The 17,225-nt window shown below is 43.2% G+C and overlaps 1 protein-coding gene across 1 annotated transcript in view; it reads right to left on the reverse strand.

The window, feature by feature from the left end:
* Positions 1–17,225, reverse strand: part of LOC126252459 (putative inorganic phosphate cotransporter) — a 159,038-nt gene that overhangs the window by 78,552 nt on the left and 63,261 nt on the right. The window contains exons 3-5 of the mRNA XM_049953354.1: positions 16,424–16,657; positions 14,722–14,806; positions 1,186–1,409 (exon numbers count right to left, since the gene is read on the reverse strand). Coding sequence (XP_049809311.1) covers positions 1,186–1,409; positions 14,722–14,806; positions 16,424–16,657 — 543 coding nt within the window. The remainder of the gene's footprint in view (positions 1–1,185; positions 1,410–14,721; positions 14,807–16,423; positions 16,658–17,225) is intronic.

Genomic DNA, 17,225 nt, shown 5'->3' on the forward strand with positions numbered 1-17,225 from the left:
TGGCTGTCTTAAGATGTCGTTTTCCTCTGGTTGTTTAATTGATGTGTGTTGTTCTTTGTGTGTTTGCTCTGGGATGTTTGAGTCCATTACTGTATTTTCTTCTTCTTCTTCTGATTGCACATTATTTTGTTCTAGTATTTGTTGTACTTGTTGTTTGATGTTTTCTAATTCTGACTGGGGTATCCTGTTATTTTTGATTATTACACGGATCTGATCAGCTAGTCGTTGTTCTGTTAAAAATTTTAATTCTGGGTATCTGGTAATAAATGTTCTGTGTACTTGTGATCTGTATCCAGTTGTGTTGGTTCCTAGGTTTGTTGCTTGGTAATAACAGAACATGAGGTGTCGATTAACTTCATCTGACCATCTCATCCTCTGTCTTTGTTTTCCTTCTAGGGTGGTTGCAGGAAGCATATCCTGCAAAACACCTCTATTTGGATTTAAATCATTTTCCAGTTGGCTAGCAGTGTCGTTACCATTGTGGGCGGGCATAGGGTTCAAGCGTCGTCCCCGACCATGACGGCGCTTGTCCGAGGCTTCTTTAGTTCTGTCCTGAACCAAGTAATCACACTAAAAGGGGGGTTAGCCCTATTAGTGGTTTGTTCTTTTCGTCGCCTTTTACGACTGGCAGAACATACCGGAGGCCTATTCTTCTTCTTATTATTATTATTGTTATTATTATTATTATTCATCAAATGCACTAACTCAATATACGTCCTTCTTTTTTATGAACAGCAAGCTGGCTGCTCTGGGAGTAGGTGGCAGGATTTATTCCAGCAGCCCATGTGCCCCTCACAAGATTTTTCTCCCAGAATCCTTCGCAAAAGAGGCACCTTGCAGTGTACGTAGTGAAAATTAGGTTGACTGATAAGTAAGAAATGACGAGATAAAGGAATATATGGAAAACACTGACAAGAAGAAGGGACAGGATCATAGGGCATCTGTCAAGACATCAGGGAATAACTTCCGTGGTACTAGAGGGAGCTGTTAAGTGTAATAACTGTACAGGAATACAGGAAAATGGAAGATTGGAATGAGATTGGAATACATCCAGAAAATAACTAGGGAAGTAGTTTGCAAGTGCTACTATGAGATAAAAAGCTTGCCATCGGAGTCCGTGGCGTGCCATATCAAACCAGCAGAAGGCTGAAAAAAGTGCAGATGTGGGCGGAGTGGAGCACCGACCTGCATCTTGTCCGTGCCGACTGAGGCCTCGATGTAGCGGCGCTCCTCTTCGGAAATCCATGGATGGTCTGCGGGCGAGTCGTAGACAAGCGCGAGCCACGGCACGTACCACAGCAGGGCGATGGCGCCGAACACGTAGAAGGCCAGCGGCCAGCCGCCGGCCAGGTTAGAGTCGCACAGCAGGCCCGACACGGGCAGGCAAATGCTCAGGCCCAGGTAGCTGCCTGCCGCAGACACACAGAAACACACTACCGCTCATACACCAGTCACAAGCAACGACAAGAGTTGTAAAACTACCGTAAGCTACAGCGGACTAAGATAAGTAAACATAGATTCTGCTAGTTTTCCTAGTAGCCTCGGTCAGTTAAGATCGTAAACACATTACCTCTACGTAAGGTATGTTGCATAAGTGTCAGGCGTTATCTCACCAATACCACCGATAATCGTACCATTTACTGCGTCATTTATGCACTGTACCACAACTACCCGACCGTAATTTTGGTAGATCGCAACTCTAGCATCAACAAAATTACTACAAAATCCGATCAGTAGTAAGGCTCTCCAAAACCACGATAAGTACCCCATACGCAGTGCTTGGCTCACGGAATTCATCAGACCTTCAGAAGCTAAACTTTCTGGTCACAAATAAGTCCTGACATAATCAAAATCCTATATTTTTAATTATCCCCCGTGATATTTCTGCATTGGATCAGTTTTAAATACTCTTTTCATTTCGTGCATTACAGGTGCCTGCAACAAAGAGGTTTTGTGTCAGTTCTCCCTGATATTGTATCTTCCTATCCCGCATATTCTCGTAAGGTGTCGTTCCAAACACGATCCACCATAGAGATGCCACCGCCTTCCCTCGAAGTGCATTTCCAGTGCGAGTAATCTCGAAAGTTTTCTTTCGTTTAGCGCCCAAGTTCCGGCTCATACTCTCAAGTATTCTGTCGTACATAATACTTTTCATATTCTTTGGTTCACTTCTACTCTAGATTAAATGACAGTTGATATATTGTACACGTACTTGACTGACTTTTTTGTCTTCGGATGTTATACGTAAGAACAGAATATATATCAAAAGCATAGTAATTTTGGAGGTTACCACTCATTGTTCACACAGGCGAAATGTAGTTAACAATATCTATAATGGAGCCCAAGATATTTAAAGTAAACATGAGTGTATTCTAAGTCTGCAGGTTCACAAGTCTCTGCTTCTTATTATCAGTAGATTACCACAGCATTCATTACGTTCATAAGCCAATATGAGAGGTAACGTGCTAAATTGTTCACATACTAAATTAATTCATGTGACAACTATCATGAAGACTTATTTCGATTTATACAGAAGTATTAATCATAATAGTGTAAACTGTGAATTGGATATTAAAAGTCTATCGTTCTTTTTGCGATAAATTGGTCATTATTCATCGGAAAATACGACTGTTGTAGCAGCGACCACAACGCCAAACGGCGGCAACGTGCCCTGGAGCACAGAAAGTGTAGCATTGGCTAAATGGATAACCCAGGGTGGAATTTGAAAATTTAAAATGCTTCATAATCGACTCATTAAGAGCTGTAATCTTATGTTAAAGGCTTAACACAATAAATCAAGTACGATAGTTAGAAAGAGTGTGTATGTCTGAAGGCACTACATTTTCATTATTCATGCTGTAAAATTTCAGCATCAGGCATGGTTCAAATGGCACTGAGCACTATGGGACTTAACATCTAAGGTCATCAGTCCCCTAGAACTTAGAACTGCTTAAAGCTAACTAACCTACGGACATCACACACATTCATGCCCGAGGCAGGATTCGAACCTGCGACCATAGCGGTCGCGCGGTTCCAGACTGAAGCGCCTAGAACCGCTCGGCCACAACGGCCGGCCATCAGACATGACTTTCAAATTCATCACTTCGTTACTACTAACTACATTTACGACACATCTTACAGAAAGATTCCCCATATAGCACTGAATGTACATACAAAAGTATACGATTGTACGACGAATAGTTCATGAGATATGACGTCATAAACATTTAGAAATGTGTGAAACGAGTTTTTCCTTACAATGGATAGCAAGATACCCAGACTATACTCGCTCAGTGACAGGGGACTTAGCAACTTCCAATTTCAAACATAATTTCAAACACTTTTAAAACTCTGAACTTCATGTAATTAACACATTAACTCATTTTTCAAGAAATCAGACATCTGAATGTGTTTCGTGTATATATATACAGGGTTATTACAAATGATTGAAGCGCTTTCACAGCTCTACAATAACTTTATTATTTGAGATATTTTGACAATGCTTTGCACACACATACAAAAACTCAAAAAGTTTTTTTAGGCATTCACAAATGTTCGATATGTGCCCCTTTAGTGATTCGGCAGACATCAAGCCGATAATCAAGTTCCTCCCTCACTCGGCGCAGCATGTTCGAAAGCATCGTTGATGCGAGCTCGCAGTTCTGGCACGTTTCTTGGTAGAGGAGGTTTAAACACTGAATCTTTCACATAACCCCACAGAAAGAAATCGCATGGGGTTAAGTCGGGAGAGCGTGGAGTCCATGACATGAATTGCTGATCATGATCTCCACCACGACCGATCCATCGGTTTTCCAATCTCCTGTTTAAGAAATACCGAACATCATGATGGAAGTGCGGTGGAGCACCATCCTGTTGAAAGATGAAGTCGGCGCTGTCGGTCTCCAGTTGTAGCATGAGCCAATTTTCCAGCATGTCCAGATACACGTGTCCTGTAACGTTTTCTTCGCAGAAGAAAAAGGGGCCGTAAACTTTAAACTGTGAGATTGCACAAAACAGGTTAACTTTTGGTGAATTGCGAATTTGCTGCACGAATGCGTAAGGATTATCTACCGCCCAGATTCGCACATTGTTTCTGTTCACTTCACCATTAAGAAAAAATGTTGCTTCATCAGTGATAAGTTTCGCACTGAACGCATCCTCTTCCATGAGCTGTTGCAACCGCGCCGAAAATTCAAAGCGTTTGACTTTGTCATCGGGTGTCAGGGCTTGTAGCAATTGTAAACGGTAAGGCTTCTGCTTTAGCCTTTTCCGTAAGATTTTCCAAACCGTCGGCTGTGGTACGTTTAGCTCCCTGCTTGCTTTATTCGTCGACTTCCGCGGGCTACGCGTGAAACTTGCCCGCACGCGTTCAACCGTTTCTTCGCTCACTGCAGGCCGACCCGTTAATTTCCCCTTACAGAGGCATCCAGAAGCTTTAAACTGCGCATACCATGGCCGAATGGAGTTAGCAGTTTGTGGATCTTTCTTGAACTTCGTCCTGAAGTGTCGTTGTACTGTTATGACTGACTGATGTGAGTGCATTTCAAGCACGACATACGCTTTCTCGGCTCCTGTCGCCATTTTGCCTCACTGCGCTCTCGAGCGCTCTGGCGGCAGAAACCTCAAGTGCGGCTTCAGCCGATCAAAACTTTATGAGTTTTTCTACGTATCTGTAGTGTGTCGTGACCATATGTGAATGAATGGAGCTACAGTGAATTTATGAAATCGCTTCAATCATTTGTAAATGGGAGTGAATTTCCTTAAAGAATTGCGGTTTGACTAGTAGTCTATAATCAGTAGCTCATCGCCACTGATTTTTTTTAAAGAATCGACCTCTCTTGTTTAAAGCAGCTTTAAATTTTATTGAACATTTGTTGGAAGTCCCTAAGCAGTCAGTCAGGGAAGTTTGCATAACTTGAGCTACGCTGCCTCAAGATATACTCATTACCCGAAACAGACGTCACCCTATTGAATTGTCATGTAATGTACGAGTAGTAGGAAAATAAAATCATTAAAGCTCTTCCTTGTCAACAAATGGTTCCATCTAGTTGTATTTTATGCTCGACCTGTAGTCCATAACTCGTTACCTCTTATTTCCATGTCACGAGATGCCCTTCCTGACAATTACATATAAAAAATCATCACTGCAAGTACATTATCGAAAGACAATAGCCGGCCGGTGTGGCCGTGCGGTTCTAAGCGCTTCAGTTTGGAACCGCGTGACCGCTACGGTCGCAGGTTCGAATCCTGCCTCGGGCATGGATGTGTGTGATGTCCTTAGGTTAGTTAGGTTTAAGTAGTTCTAAGTTCTAGGGGACTGATGACTTCAGAAGTTGAGTCCCATAGTGCTCAGAGCCATTTGAACCATTTTTGAAAGAAAATAAACAGTATCCCCCCCGCCCCCCCCCCCCCACACACACACAAAAAATGAAAACAAAATAAAACTGATAACATTGATTCCCACTCATCATCTAACCACTAGTTAATCTTGAACATGCAGTAAATCGTTTAGATCACTTACTAATCAAAACACAGTAATCACTTAAAGGCACTTCGTCGTTAATCTCGTACGTCCCTATCGCTACATTATAGTACAAGTTCAAATCATCCTGAACACCCAAAGAATCTGCATCATCTGTTTAACATCTTAATCATTGAAACGCATATTCCTACCATTAATCACAACAAAAGTTCACTTGAAATAACGAAATTCTAATACCACTACCAAACAATGTAGAAAATCTAAAAATAGTAGTGGAAAATTCTTCCTCTTTTAACCAAATTATCCATAACAAATCATTGTTAACAGTAAATTGTCGAATTCCATTGATCTCTTACGTTCGACATTTCTTTTATTCTACCCTGCGGTTTCATAACCCTCTGTTTTGGAACATCATCGGGAACTTTGTTCCTGCGACAACAGTTCCCCTTCCATTTTCCTAGAAAAAGCACCCCTAAAACTATGCCCACGCAAAACCCACGTACATTACCAGCAGGCACAATACGTTGTTAGGTAGTGCTCATTCACCTCACTATAACGCTAAACGCGGATTGAAGTCTTCTTGCAAGGTTACATTTCCTTGCGACTTGTGGTGCTGCATCAGGCATATTGAACCTCAGGAACTTTCCTGCAGTTTAACCGTTTTGCCCCCCTTCCCCCCAAACTTCCACCATCATTTCTGGGACCTCCAGGTCCTCAAGCACACTCTCCTGAAATAATTTAGCCTTGATGACCCGAACAGTAAGCCAACAATCGTTTTTCTTCTCCAACCCCACCCCTTCTTCTGAGGAGGTAAGGCCACCACAGATGTCGAAACTTCTGCGTTCATCCGCAATAATCCACTACCCACACCTGCAACACACGCACCCTCGTCGATTAACTCTTGTGCATCCTCCGCAGTATTTACAAGAAAGTCACTGTCTGTTATTCCACTCTGCACGACACCCATGCAATTCCGTTCCATTTGACTCAAGATCCACGGCCTGTGAACAACACACATTATCATCCAGTGTGATAGGTAATACTGCACTTAAATTAGTCATGTTATTGTCCACACATTTACTTAAGAACAGCATAATTCATTTACAAGGATCCTCTAGAGTGCGACGTTGAAAGCTCAATATGTAACAACCTGCATTTGAAAGTGTTGAGTTAGCAATTATGACAGGAAAAATATTAGCTACTAACGACTCACCAAGAGCATCAGGAGAGTGACAGAGAATAAGTGTCCTATATGTGCAGAGACCAAAGTTCTATAGGACGTATGAATTACATTTCACAAAATGAACGTCGTCGATATTCAGGAACTGTTCTAAACAAACCATTAACTTGCACAACGAACACAGAATGAAAAATGGCGCGCCTCCGTGATCTCAAACGTTCGCAGTATCAAGATCGAAGGCGCGCCCCTTGGGAGCTAGAAACCGTGCAGGATGTTCAGCTAGGTATCCACTCTTAAAGAAGGCATATATAAAGATATGGGGGTAACGGGCTGATAAGAACCGATGGAATGCGATGGCATGCAAAAGAACGTGAAACATCCTATCGTGGAACTTATTGTGAAACTGGCTATCCTTTATGGCGTAGCTGCAGATAGTGCGATAATCTGTTTTATAGGCACGGAAAAAACAAACATTCAGAGACCAGATTTGTCCAATGGTCCCAGGTGGTATGAACTGCCATGTTACACGCTTTTCAGAAGGGATTGTTTTCTCTAAACGAGTATGATTTTTTAATGCGAATCAGGAATCAAGCAAAAGCAACTTATTTTGACCAGCTATTGGCCGAAAGCAGTGCTCATACCATAGCTGTATTCTTTAAGCCCATTTGCTTGCCGTGACGTAAATATTCCATAGTTCGATTACAAGATCACGCACACGAGAAAGAATCGTAGGGGGTGGAGGACCTCCAACTTCTCGCAGTACAATAAATAACTCTCCAGCCAATTTAACACCCAGATTAACAGCCGGAATAATAGTAAACGAGTGCTTTAAGGCACTCGTATACTTGATCTTGATACAACTCTCTTGGTACCTCGAATTTCCAGGGTTCCTTTTGTATGCATTTCAACTTGAAATCCTGATTGGGCGGAGCTGAAAACAATTTCCTAACTGAACGATAGGATAAGTTTGTTTATCTCATTTACAAATTTTCGAGCCAATTCTTCAGTTTGTTGCGCAGTGTCAAGTTCTTGACTTGTTTGAAATTTCGTTATCTTATGTCTTCCAGTTCCGTAGCACTGTTTGAAATTATGCAGTGATCTACAGCTTCCCTTGAAATGACTATAATTATATCGCGTGCAATTTGATGTCCATAACGTAATAGGTCACTATGACGCACATCCTGTAAATTGTATCGAGCAGCCGTGAAAAGCGCAAACGTCAGTTCTTGTAACATGTGCACCTTCTCCCCCCTTGAATACCCGTAGTTTTTCTTATACACTACACTGGCATGTTGATGCTGTCTTAACGGAAATCTTCTCGTAATTGTTTTTTTGCAATGCTAAGAATGATCTCCCATGTACGTAATTGTGCGTAGCACCCACTCTTCGGAGAATGGTTACCATTCATTACGTTTCACTGGAGACGGGATTTGTGGCTCCCCGTCCGAAAAGGATGATGAACTATATTGGCTCGACACCTGCTTCAATATCGCTTTCATTTGTTAAGCACGTACCGTCATCATTATACTCCTCATGTAAATTGTCGGCACAGTCGATCGTATACGACACCATCCATTCCACTGACTCATCTTGGAGAAACGCTGATATCTCATTTGCCACATCTTTCTCACTCTGTGAAATTTCTCGGGTTCCTTTCTGACGAAATGTCAACTTCGGCAACTGATGTTATGGATATAATGCAACGTTTGCTTTGTTTATAGTTTCCTATTGGTATGCTTTGTATCAATACTACTAGTAAGTACTGTACCATAGCTATGAGTTACTCGTGGACTAAGCAGTTCAGCTACGCGCCGTAGCCTCGTGCTATGCGCACCACTGGCTACCTCGAGTCCGACTCCATGCTGCCGTTACCAGCCAATACTGTGGTTGCATAGCAGACAATATGTGGGGCGTCGAATGCCTTAAACATCATTGGCCTTTTGCGAGCTCGGGTTGAAGGCATTCCTTGTTAGACTCCGCATTTTCAAAAGGTATTGAAGCTAATAATTCTGCATTACTCCCCTTAACCTCTACAACATTACTGCTATATGCATCCGTGCAAGCACCACCCTTTTCCATCTTTCAACTTCTTCAAAATCTCTATATTCCTAAACGCGGAAGGTATATATTTGCGCTAGTTTTTAACGCATCTTTCTTCACGTTGCTTCAGCCTCCATATACTTTAGGTTATCTCCTTTGCACTGCTCTGTTCGTCACCCTTTACTTTCACTCCCAAAAACTGGGAGTCAGCAGCAGGCCAGCAGTTAGTAGAGTTTAAATCTCTTGGTGGCTGTTTGTAGAATCATGTCGACTCGTATACGCTCGTAGGCCTCGCTGTATAGATGGTGACTGCCACAATACCTTTGATTAAAAATGAAGGTTATTTATACTGGCCTGCTGCAAACTTATTTTGCTACTGCTTCCCTTTAAGTCCGTGGCTTTGGTGGGATGGTAAGCTGTAGTATCTTTGACTTCCTGCAGTGTCGGTATTACTTACGCTCTTGGCCTTTCCACTTGACGACGACATGATGTAACCACCCTGACGCCTCAACAGTCATATTCTCAGCAAACTGCCTTGATCTGCTTCTCTAGCATTAATCGAGGGAAATCTATTAATTGTACCCTGCCATGCCAAATAATTTATTTGCCGTGCAACGCAGTTGTCGAAAATTTTCTGGGAAATCGCAAAGCTGAAAACTATGTAGAACTGGTAAACGAGGTGCCTATCAGTTTCATTTCTCTTATGTGGATGATAAAACTAAGAAGGACCACTACCAAGGAAGGCGGAATATGCATATAACGGTACCTTACTGCTGAAGTTTGCAAAAGCACCGTTCCAAATTGCACAGCTTGACAAAAGAAGTAAACTATGCTGAAGGATAGCAGTAAACAAAATGAAACTTTATATGTTCAGAAGATATATAATGTTATTTCAGCGATTACAGTACCACGTTTACAAGGGATTCGACTTTATGATGCCATTTATCAGTCGGACATTACACCCTCACCCCGCCCTCTGGTCCGGATGCGTGCACTGATTTGCCTCCCTGGGAAGGGTGTCATAAGGCAATTGATCATCTCTGATGTGCCCCGTCGTGGGATGGTAACCTTGACCTACAGAATTTATTTCTCTAAGGAGGCAACTAGAAAAATGAGCAACAGAAACTGAATCTCTACAAAGAACAAAAGAGATCGTTCTGATATGATAGGAATAACTGTTACTCTTTGAAAACAATTTTATGAAGGTTGAAGAGAAAGCACAGTCTGTCACCATCTATTACTCTCCAAGGTCAGAGTCGGTTGTGGTCCCGATCGGTGGCATACGTGCTTTGTCATTGTCTGGTAGGGCTATAACGGTGGCGCGATGTTTACTTGGCGGTAGACTTGGTGGCACACTCTATAGTACACACGTCTGCACACATTGCTGGAGAACTGCTTTTTTTTCTCCTTTATTGTATTTCAATTCCTCCCGAAGGGGGTGGGCTGGCAGCAGCTTATTACGCTGCTCTGCAGCCTACAGACTTTTTAAAACGTAAGAAAGAAGATAAGAAACAATAAAAGCAGGCGATAAAACGGTGACTGAAATTGTAAAACGGCGGAAAATTGTGGAAAGTTGAAACATAAAGCAAAGGGGTAGCAAAGCTAATAAAATACACAGGAAGCAGACAGGGAACATAGTAGACAGACAATTAAAAAACATGGCGACAGTCTGGTTTCTGTTCGCAAGAAATATAAAAAACACACCCAGCGACAGTATGATGTCCGTTCGCAACACTTCGGAGAAGACACACAACACTGAACACTCATTGTAAGCACTGTACTAAAATGTCTGCACAAATATAACACACGATAGCCGAGGGCAAATAGGGGGGGGAGGGGGGGACCTGGGCAGATGGGGGGTCGGGAGAACTGCGAGCGGCAGTCCTATATATGCCACCCGGCGTAGGAATACCGGGAAATAGCCGGCGTCATGTGGCTTCGCGGACGGGTAATAGTACCTGCTGTCCAGTAATCATCGCTCCCTCCCTGTCGCACCAGATGGCGCAGCGAAGACGAATAACGATAGCTGCAGACACCTAGCGCGGCGGCAACCCGCAGAGCATTGCCGTGTGGCGGTGTGCCGGAATATTAGGCACCCGAGGTACACGGCAACCTCCTAAGGACTTGCACGATTGTTGACTTCCGAGTCACGGTTCCTTTCCATATGCAGCTGTTTGTGTTCTGGTGTTAAAGGCAGCTTTCACGTACGACGCTAATTCCCTAGTCGGGCTGCTGCTAGTCTCCGACAAATGAAACAGGTTGACAGAATGTTGCAGGGAGTCCTTTACTGGTTCTCGGTTGGCAGACGCAGATGTGAAGCGACTACGATGAACCTGGTGCATAATACTGCGATCGTCCCTTGCGATGGTCAGACGTGGTAGTCTGGAACCTTGACGACGAGTATGCCTACCTTGCTGCGCTGAGGTTGTTTGCGAGTGTGTAGCCATGTAATCTTCCGCAGCACGATTTCGCAATCTGGGATACTGAATGGCGCACCTTCAGTACACCAAATAAACTTCGTGCTATAAAGGAGACAACGAATGTGTGGCCTTCATTCATACAAACCACTAGCAGGGACTTCGTTGTCCTCCGCTGGCTCCGAATCGGCCATACTTGCCTAACACATGGTCACCTTCTCCGTCGCGAGGACCCATCTCGGTGTCGCTGTGACTCCCACATGTCTTGTTGGACTGCCCTATTTTAGCCGCTCTGCTGCAGACTTTTAACGTTCCCAGCCCCCTGCCTACGGTGTTGGGCGACAGTGCCTCAATGTCTGGTGTTGTTTTACGTTTTATACGTAAGGGGGCTTTTTACCACACAATATAAGGGTGGGAGTCTGGCTTTCTCTCGCAAGCCTCCACCCTCCCTCCATTTCAACTCTTCCTCACTTTTACTTTGCTGTTTGTTTGCCTTGGTGTTATTCTTGTCCCTATGTGTGTTCATATCGCCTTCTCTTTTAGGCTGGAGATTTTAGTGTGTTGCAGAATGGCGGGCTCATCCTTTTTTAATCTTGTGATCAGTCAGCCTCGGCCACCTGCTTTATTATTTTAATACCTTCCACTATTCTTCCCTTTGGTGTACGTTTTCCGCATTTTGATTAGCTTCTTTCGTTTCTTCCTTCCGTGTGGTTCCCCGTTAGTTTTCCGCCCATTTCCTTCCCCCCACTCCTTTTGAGAATTTTTTTTAGCTTGAGCTCTGTTTGCATAAGGAGAAAGGGACTTATGACCCTGTAGTTTGATCGCTTCATACCCCAAACCAAATCCATTAATACTTACTAGGAAGAATACACAGTAATCGAATTGGTTTTCGAATCCTTTCGAAATCCTCAGAATGCCGAATTTTGGCTTTTTCTTTTCATGGTAATCGACTGTCGTACGTATTGTACAAGTTTTACAGAACTAATCCAGTACCCAGGTTTTATCCTGATCACCAAATCTAATACCAAAGCATCCACGATAAGCTCTCTATAGATCATTAACACGTTCACGCCGGCGTTGATAATTTCGATGCTCGCCATACGGCCACGTAATCACGCTTTCCTTAATCTGCCAATGCTTCTTTTCTAATTCCTCGCTGTGGACGACGGTCTTAATCAAACGCCCTAGGCTGCTATTTTAATACAGGTATATTGAACTTTTGTTTTTAAAATACCGTAAGGCCATTCTTTAAAAACAACAACAGATCCCATAAAATTATTTTAAAGTGAGCCGTGGTAAAATTTGCTGTTTTGAGGAGCGCGCCGCAGCGCGTAGTGTAAAGCAGTCATCTTCCGTTTCTGGCAGTGGCGCCGCTGTGGCAATCGTAGCTTTAGTGTCTCCCTCTGGTGGAAAAGGGGAAAAGTCTGGGGGCAGTCTGTCAGTCTCGGCGAGTCGGTCAATTGGTCAGCCGGGTCAGTGTGGGGCAGTCAGTGTCTGTCTGGCGTCCGGAGTGCTAGTATGTGTTAGGCCACCAGTCTGCTCGAGTTTGTTCTGGCAATGGACATTGACGGTTGGATTGATCGGTAGGTCGGTCTCTTCCCGGGACAGGGATGTCGGGTAGCCTGAGGGCACGTTTCCTCTCCAGGGGTGAGTCCGACCGAGTGATCGCTTCGTCAATGTCGGTCCGCCGTCTCGAGTGCCAGGATGTCTGTCGTTCGGATCGACCTTAAGGCCGGTTGAATCTATCGGTTGGTCGGTCGTGCGCTGAGACACAGGATGCCTTGTCCGTCTTGAGCGTCGGCGCATGCGAGGTCGCCACGTGCAAGCCAGTGGGCCCCGCCGTATAGCGAGGTGTAGTGGCTTCGCGGTCGACACGAGAGCAACGGGAGTCAACCCACGACATCGGTCTGGCCTGCGCGAGCTGCAACGCTGTGAGACGGCAGATCGGCGCGTCTTCCTGCGTCCGTTGAAGCGGCTGGCTGCGGACGGTTCCGGAGAGCGTTTTGGGGGTGCTGCGCCAGGTCTCCGCCAGAAATCGCCGTTTATTCGAAGTTAAGTGACTGAAGATATGTTGTGCCATTTACTTGTTGAATTCTACTTGTCTCTGTCTGTCTGTCTGTCGGTCTGCCGTACGTTAATAGCTGCCTCTGTCATATTTGTCGGATTCGGTGTTAACGAATTTATAGAATTAAGGTGTAAAGGCCGAATTCCTGAAATATGTGAAATATGTTTTTATCTTGCCTATCATCTTGCGAGACGGTATATGTGTAATGTAGAACATGTTGTACATATTATGTAAATCTGAATTTCATGGGTTTTATTTAAATAGTCATTTTTATAAAGTTGCCACCCTTCCACCGTAAGAGTCCTTTTAAAAACAAATTGCACTTTCAATGGCAAATAATTTCCTAGTGTGAGTGTTTGTACCATTTCCACCCCTCTTACGGGGTGCATAGTTAATGTGTTTGTGTGAGTTGTTAAAATTTTTAGTTTAAAGTAATGTGGTGTGTTGCAGCTTGCACCAGTGTAGTCTTTCAGAGGTTGTTGTGAGCAGTCGTGACTACGGCCGTTTTGAAATGGAGCGGCAAGCTTCTCAGCCCGAAGTCTCAACTGTCAATATTGTTCTTTCTGCTTCTAAATAAAATTGTAACTTGATATTTCGAGGGTGCCTTTCTGCTTATAAATTTTAAATCTGTTTTTGGAAAGGCTTTTATGAATAAAATTCCCATTTGTTAAAGGTAATTTCATTTTCATCAGTTACTACCTGGCAACTACTTCCACGCTCACGTTGTGTGATTAAATATGTTAATGTATTTGACGAATCGCTAGTAAATAAAGTAAATTCTTTAAGAAAAGATTTTGAAAGTATATTCACGGTTCATAAAGTAGTCATAAATTATGTGGTATCTCATTCTCTCAGAACGCTCTCTCGTGAAATGATCACACAAAATTGTATTCACAGCTGTTCGTTGCACTTAGCTGATAGGCCATACATTAGCGTACTGCTGGTAGCATAATTGGTAGTCTAGCATGTACCACATTAGTACATGCCGCCCAATAGAAGGGTCTAGCCGAGCTACAGGTAGTCGGCCGTGAACTTGTTAAACGTGTATTTTCCGCATATGTAGAAAAAAACCTCAGAGTAATTTGCACATATTCCTCTACTTGAAATAACTTTATTTCTATTCAGCAACACAAATACAACAATCTACAATGCAGTAAGTTTCAGATTAACTTCATAACGGCTCTTTCCTAAACACGGATACCACACGAAGCCAAGTTCTCTCTACCATGTATGGCGAGAACTTCTAAACTAACCTCACCTCTACCTGATAGACTCTTCTCGAACTAACTGGATAGCAGACTGACAATAGGGCAAATACGCAGAAACTGATCATTTACGAAATACTGAATATCAAATTTTTGTTGTTCGTGGAAACCATTAGATATACAACGGCGACTGGGTGACCGGATGACCATCTTAGCCGCTCAGTAATATAAATAATAACTTGTAGTGGTACACGTCCTAGTAGAATCAGCCTCAGAAGACGGCGAAGAGGTCTTCTATTTCTAAAACTTGAGAGCAGTGTAAGAAAGTATACCTGAAAATATTATGGAGAAGCGACTCCTCTCCCCGGGTGGCGACCACTTGGAGATCATATACTGGATGGATGGGAAAGTCACACCCTGAAACAGAAAGCAGTTGTCACCTAACATCAAGCTCTTCCTACATCCATATATAAATTGGATGATGGTGGGACATCAGCTGGTATAATTTTTATTAAAAATGAAATTCCTCCAGCTGTACTTACGACTTCATATTTATTTGGCTACTAATTTCGACGTTAAGTCAACGCCATCTTCAGACCCGTACACTTCGATGATATCAATTGTGTGTGGCTGAGTGCTAGAAGTCCGCAGTGAGACCAATACGTGCTATACATGGATGGCGGGCAGTAACTAGTGCCATTAGTTACTCACCGCGGACTTCTAGTACTCTGCCACACGCAATTGATCATCACAGTGTACGGGTCTGAAGATGGCGTTGACGCAACGTCAAAACTAGTAGCCAAACAAATATGAAGTCTTAAGTGCACCTGGAGGAGTGTAATTTTTATAAAAATAACTTAAAGCTGTTCTCAAGTTGGTGGTTGGTTTGAACACTTCAATACCTTACTAGGCAAAGAGTAATAGGATGTACATGCTTTAAAACATTTGACATGTAGTCAATTGACTACAATTTTTCGCATTCCTCGCTCCGTAATGCTTTGCACAGCTGTCAAAACGAAGATTATTCAACATCCCCTACGTCAGGTTGTGCCATCCACACTCCAAAAGCTTCTGTTCTCTTGTTGTCTGAACTGTATATCGTCCACTTTTCGCTTCCGTACAAGGCTACCGAAAAGTACCTTCAGAAAAGATTTCTTAGCGCTTAAATTTATATTCAATGTGCACAAATTTATCTTTTATTTACATTCGATGTTAACAAATTTCTTTTCTTACACAAATATTTTCCTTGCTGTAGTATGCACTTTATATCGTCTTTACTTCTTCCATTGTCATTTACTCTCCTACCTTAAAAGCAAAACACCTTCCACATTTAGTATCCCTTTTTCTAATCTAACTCTGTCAGTACTTGATTGCAAGCTACTAAATTCCATTGGTCTCTCTTGCTGATATTCATCCTGTCATCTGTTGTCAGTACGGCATCCGTTCTGTTGAGTGTTGTACTAAGTCCTTAGCCATTTCTGACAAAATTATACCGTCATTGGCTAACCTTAAAGCTCTGATCTGTTCTCCGTGAACCTTAATTCACATACTTCCCCTTATTTCCTTTTACTCGTTATTCAATGGGCAGACTGATTGGCTACAACCCAGTCTCACTCCTTTCTCAGCTACTGCTCTCCTTCCAAGTTCTTTGATTCTTAGAACTGTAGCCAGGCTTCTGTACATGTTGTATATAACTTTTGGCTTCCTATACTTTATCCCTGCTATCATCGGAATTTTCAAAGCCGTATTCCAGTCAATATTCCCAAGAGCTTTATGTAGAGAAACAGAAGTTACACCGTATCTCTTTACCCATGTTTATATCTACTTCTTAATTCGAACTTCTGACCCACTTATCGTTCGTCTAGACGTGAAATTTATAGCAAAAATTTTAAAGGTAACACTCCAGTCAAAGTCTGATGCTCATACTATAGCCCCAACTCTAAATGTAATGTATCTGGACGGCAAAGAAGTACAAACTACATCCCTCCAAAATTGTAGAAAGACTGCACATACATCATATTCGGCAGGGCTTACCTCGGCAAGGCCTTCGAGCAAGCGCACAGCGAAGAAGAGGTCCTCGTGCAGCCAGACGGCAAACGGGCTGACGATGGTGAGGACTCCAGTGAGGAATGTGCCCAGACCGAACACCAGCTTGCCGCCGAACCTCTCTGCCAGGATGCCGCCCGGCAGCTGGCCCAGGGCGTAGCCGTAGAAGAAGCCGGCCAGCATGTAGCCCTGGCGCTCCTCGTTCCACAGGAATTCACCAGACTGCAAGCAGCGCAGCACGGTGCAGTGTTACCTAACATCACACTCCTGTGAATCATATCACTTTATACACAAACGCAAAATTTCTTACAATGACGATACATGGAATGTACATGGTATTCCAAAAAGATTCATTAGATATCACAAAAGTGGAGCTTCTGCATGAATGAAGGTAGAAACTTGGGTGAAATTTAAAACAGGCATCGAAAGTAAAAGTTTACTCAGACCCACCAGTTACAAGCTGCTAGTTAAGGTAGTCGACGATAGTCGTTCACCAGATGCAGCTATCTGACATTACCGAAACTGCGTTGACGCAAGTTGACGGTAAAACAGTAACAAAAAGCGTTTTGCGTTCTCCGTTTCTTCAGGCACAATTCAATAACTGTGAGTCGTTTTATTTCTCGAGAGTACAGCTCTATAGCTCCTACAGCCTTCGACGATGGCACCTGTAGCTCAAGACTGTTTTCTTGTGTGACGCGAGATTTACAGGTTGTCGCTGTATGCTCGCTCTTAAGCGTAGTGTGCCATCAATGCAGTTTTGCGAGTAGTCCATAAAAATGTACTCGTCATG

The sequence above is a fragment of the Schistocerca nitens genome, chromosome 4 (genome assembly GCF_023898315.1).
Source record: "Schistocerca nitens isolate TAMUIC-IGC-003100 chromosome 4, iqSchNite1.1, whole genome shotgun sequence".
In the NCBI taxonomy this organism is placed as follows: domain Eukaryota; kingdom Metazoa; phylum Arthropoda; class Insecta; order Orthoptera; family Acrididae; genus Schistocerca; species Schistocerca nitens.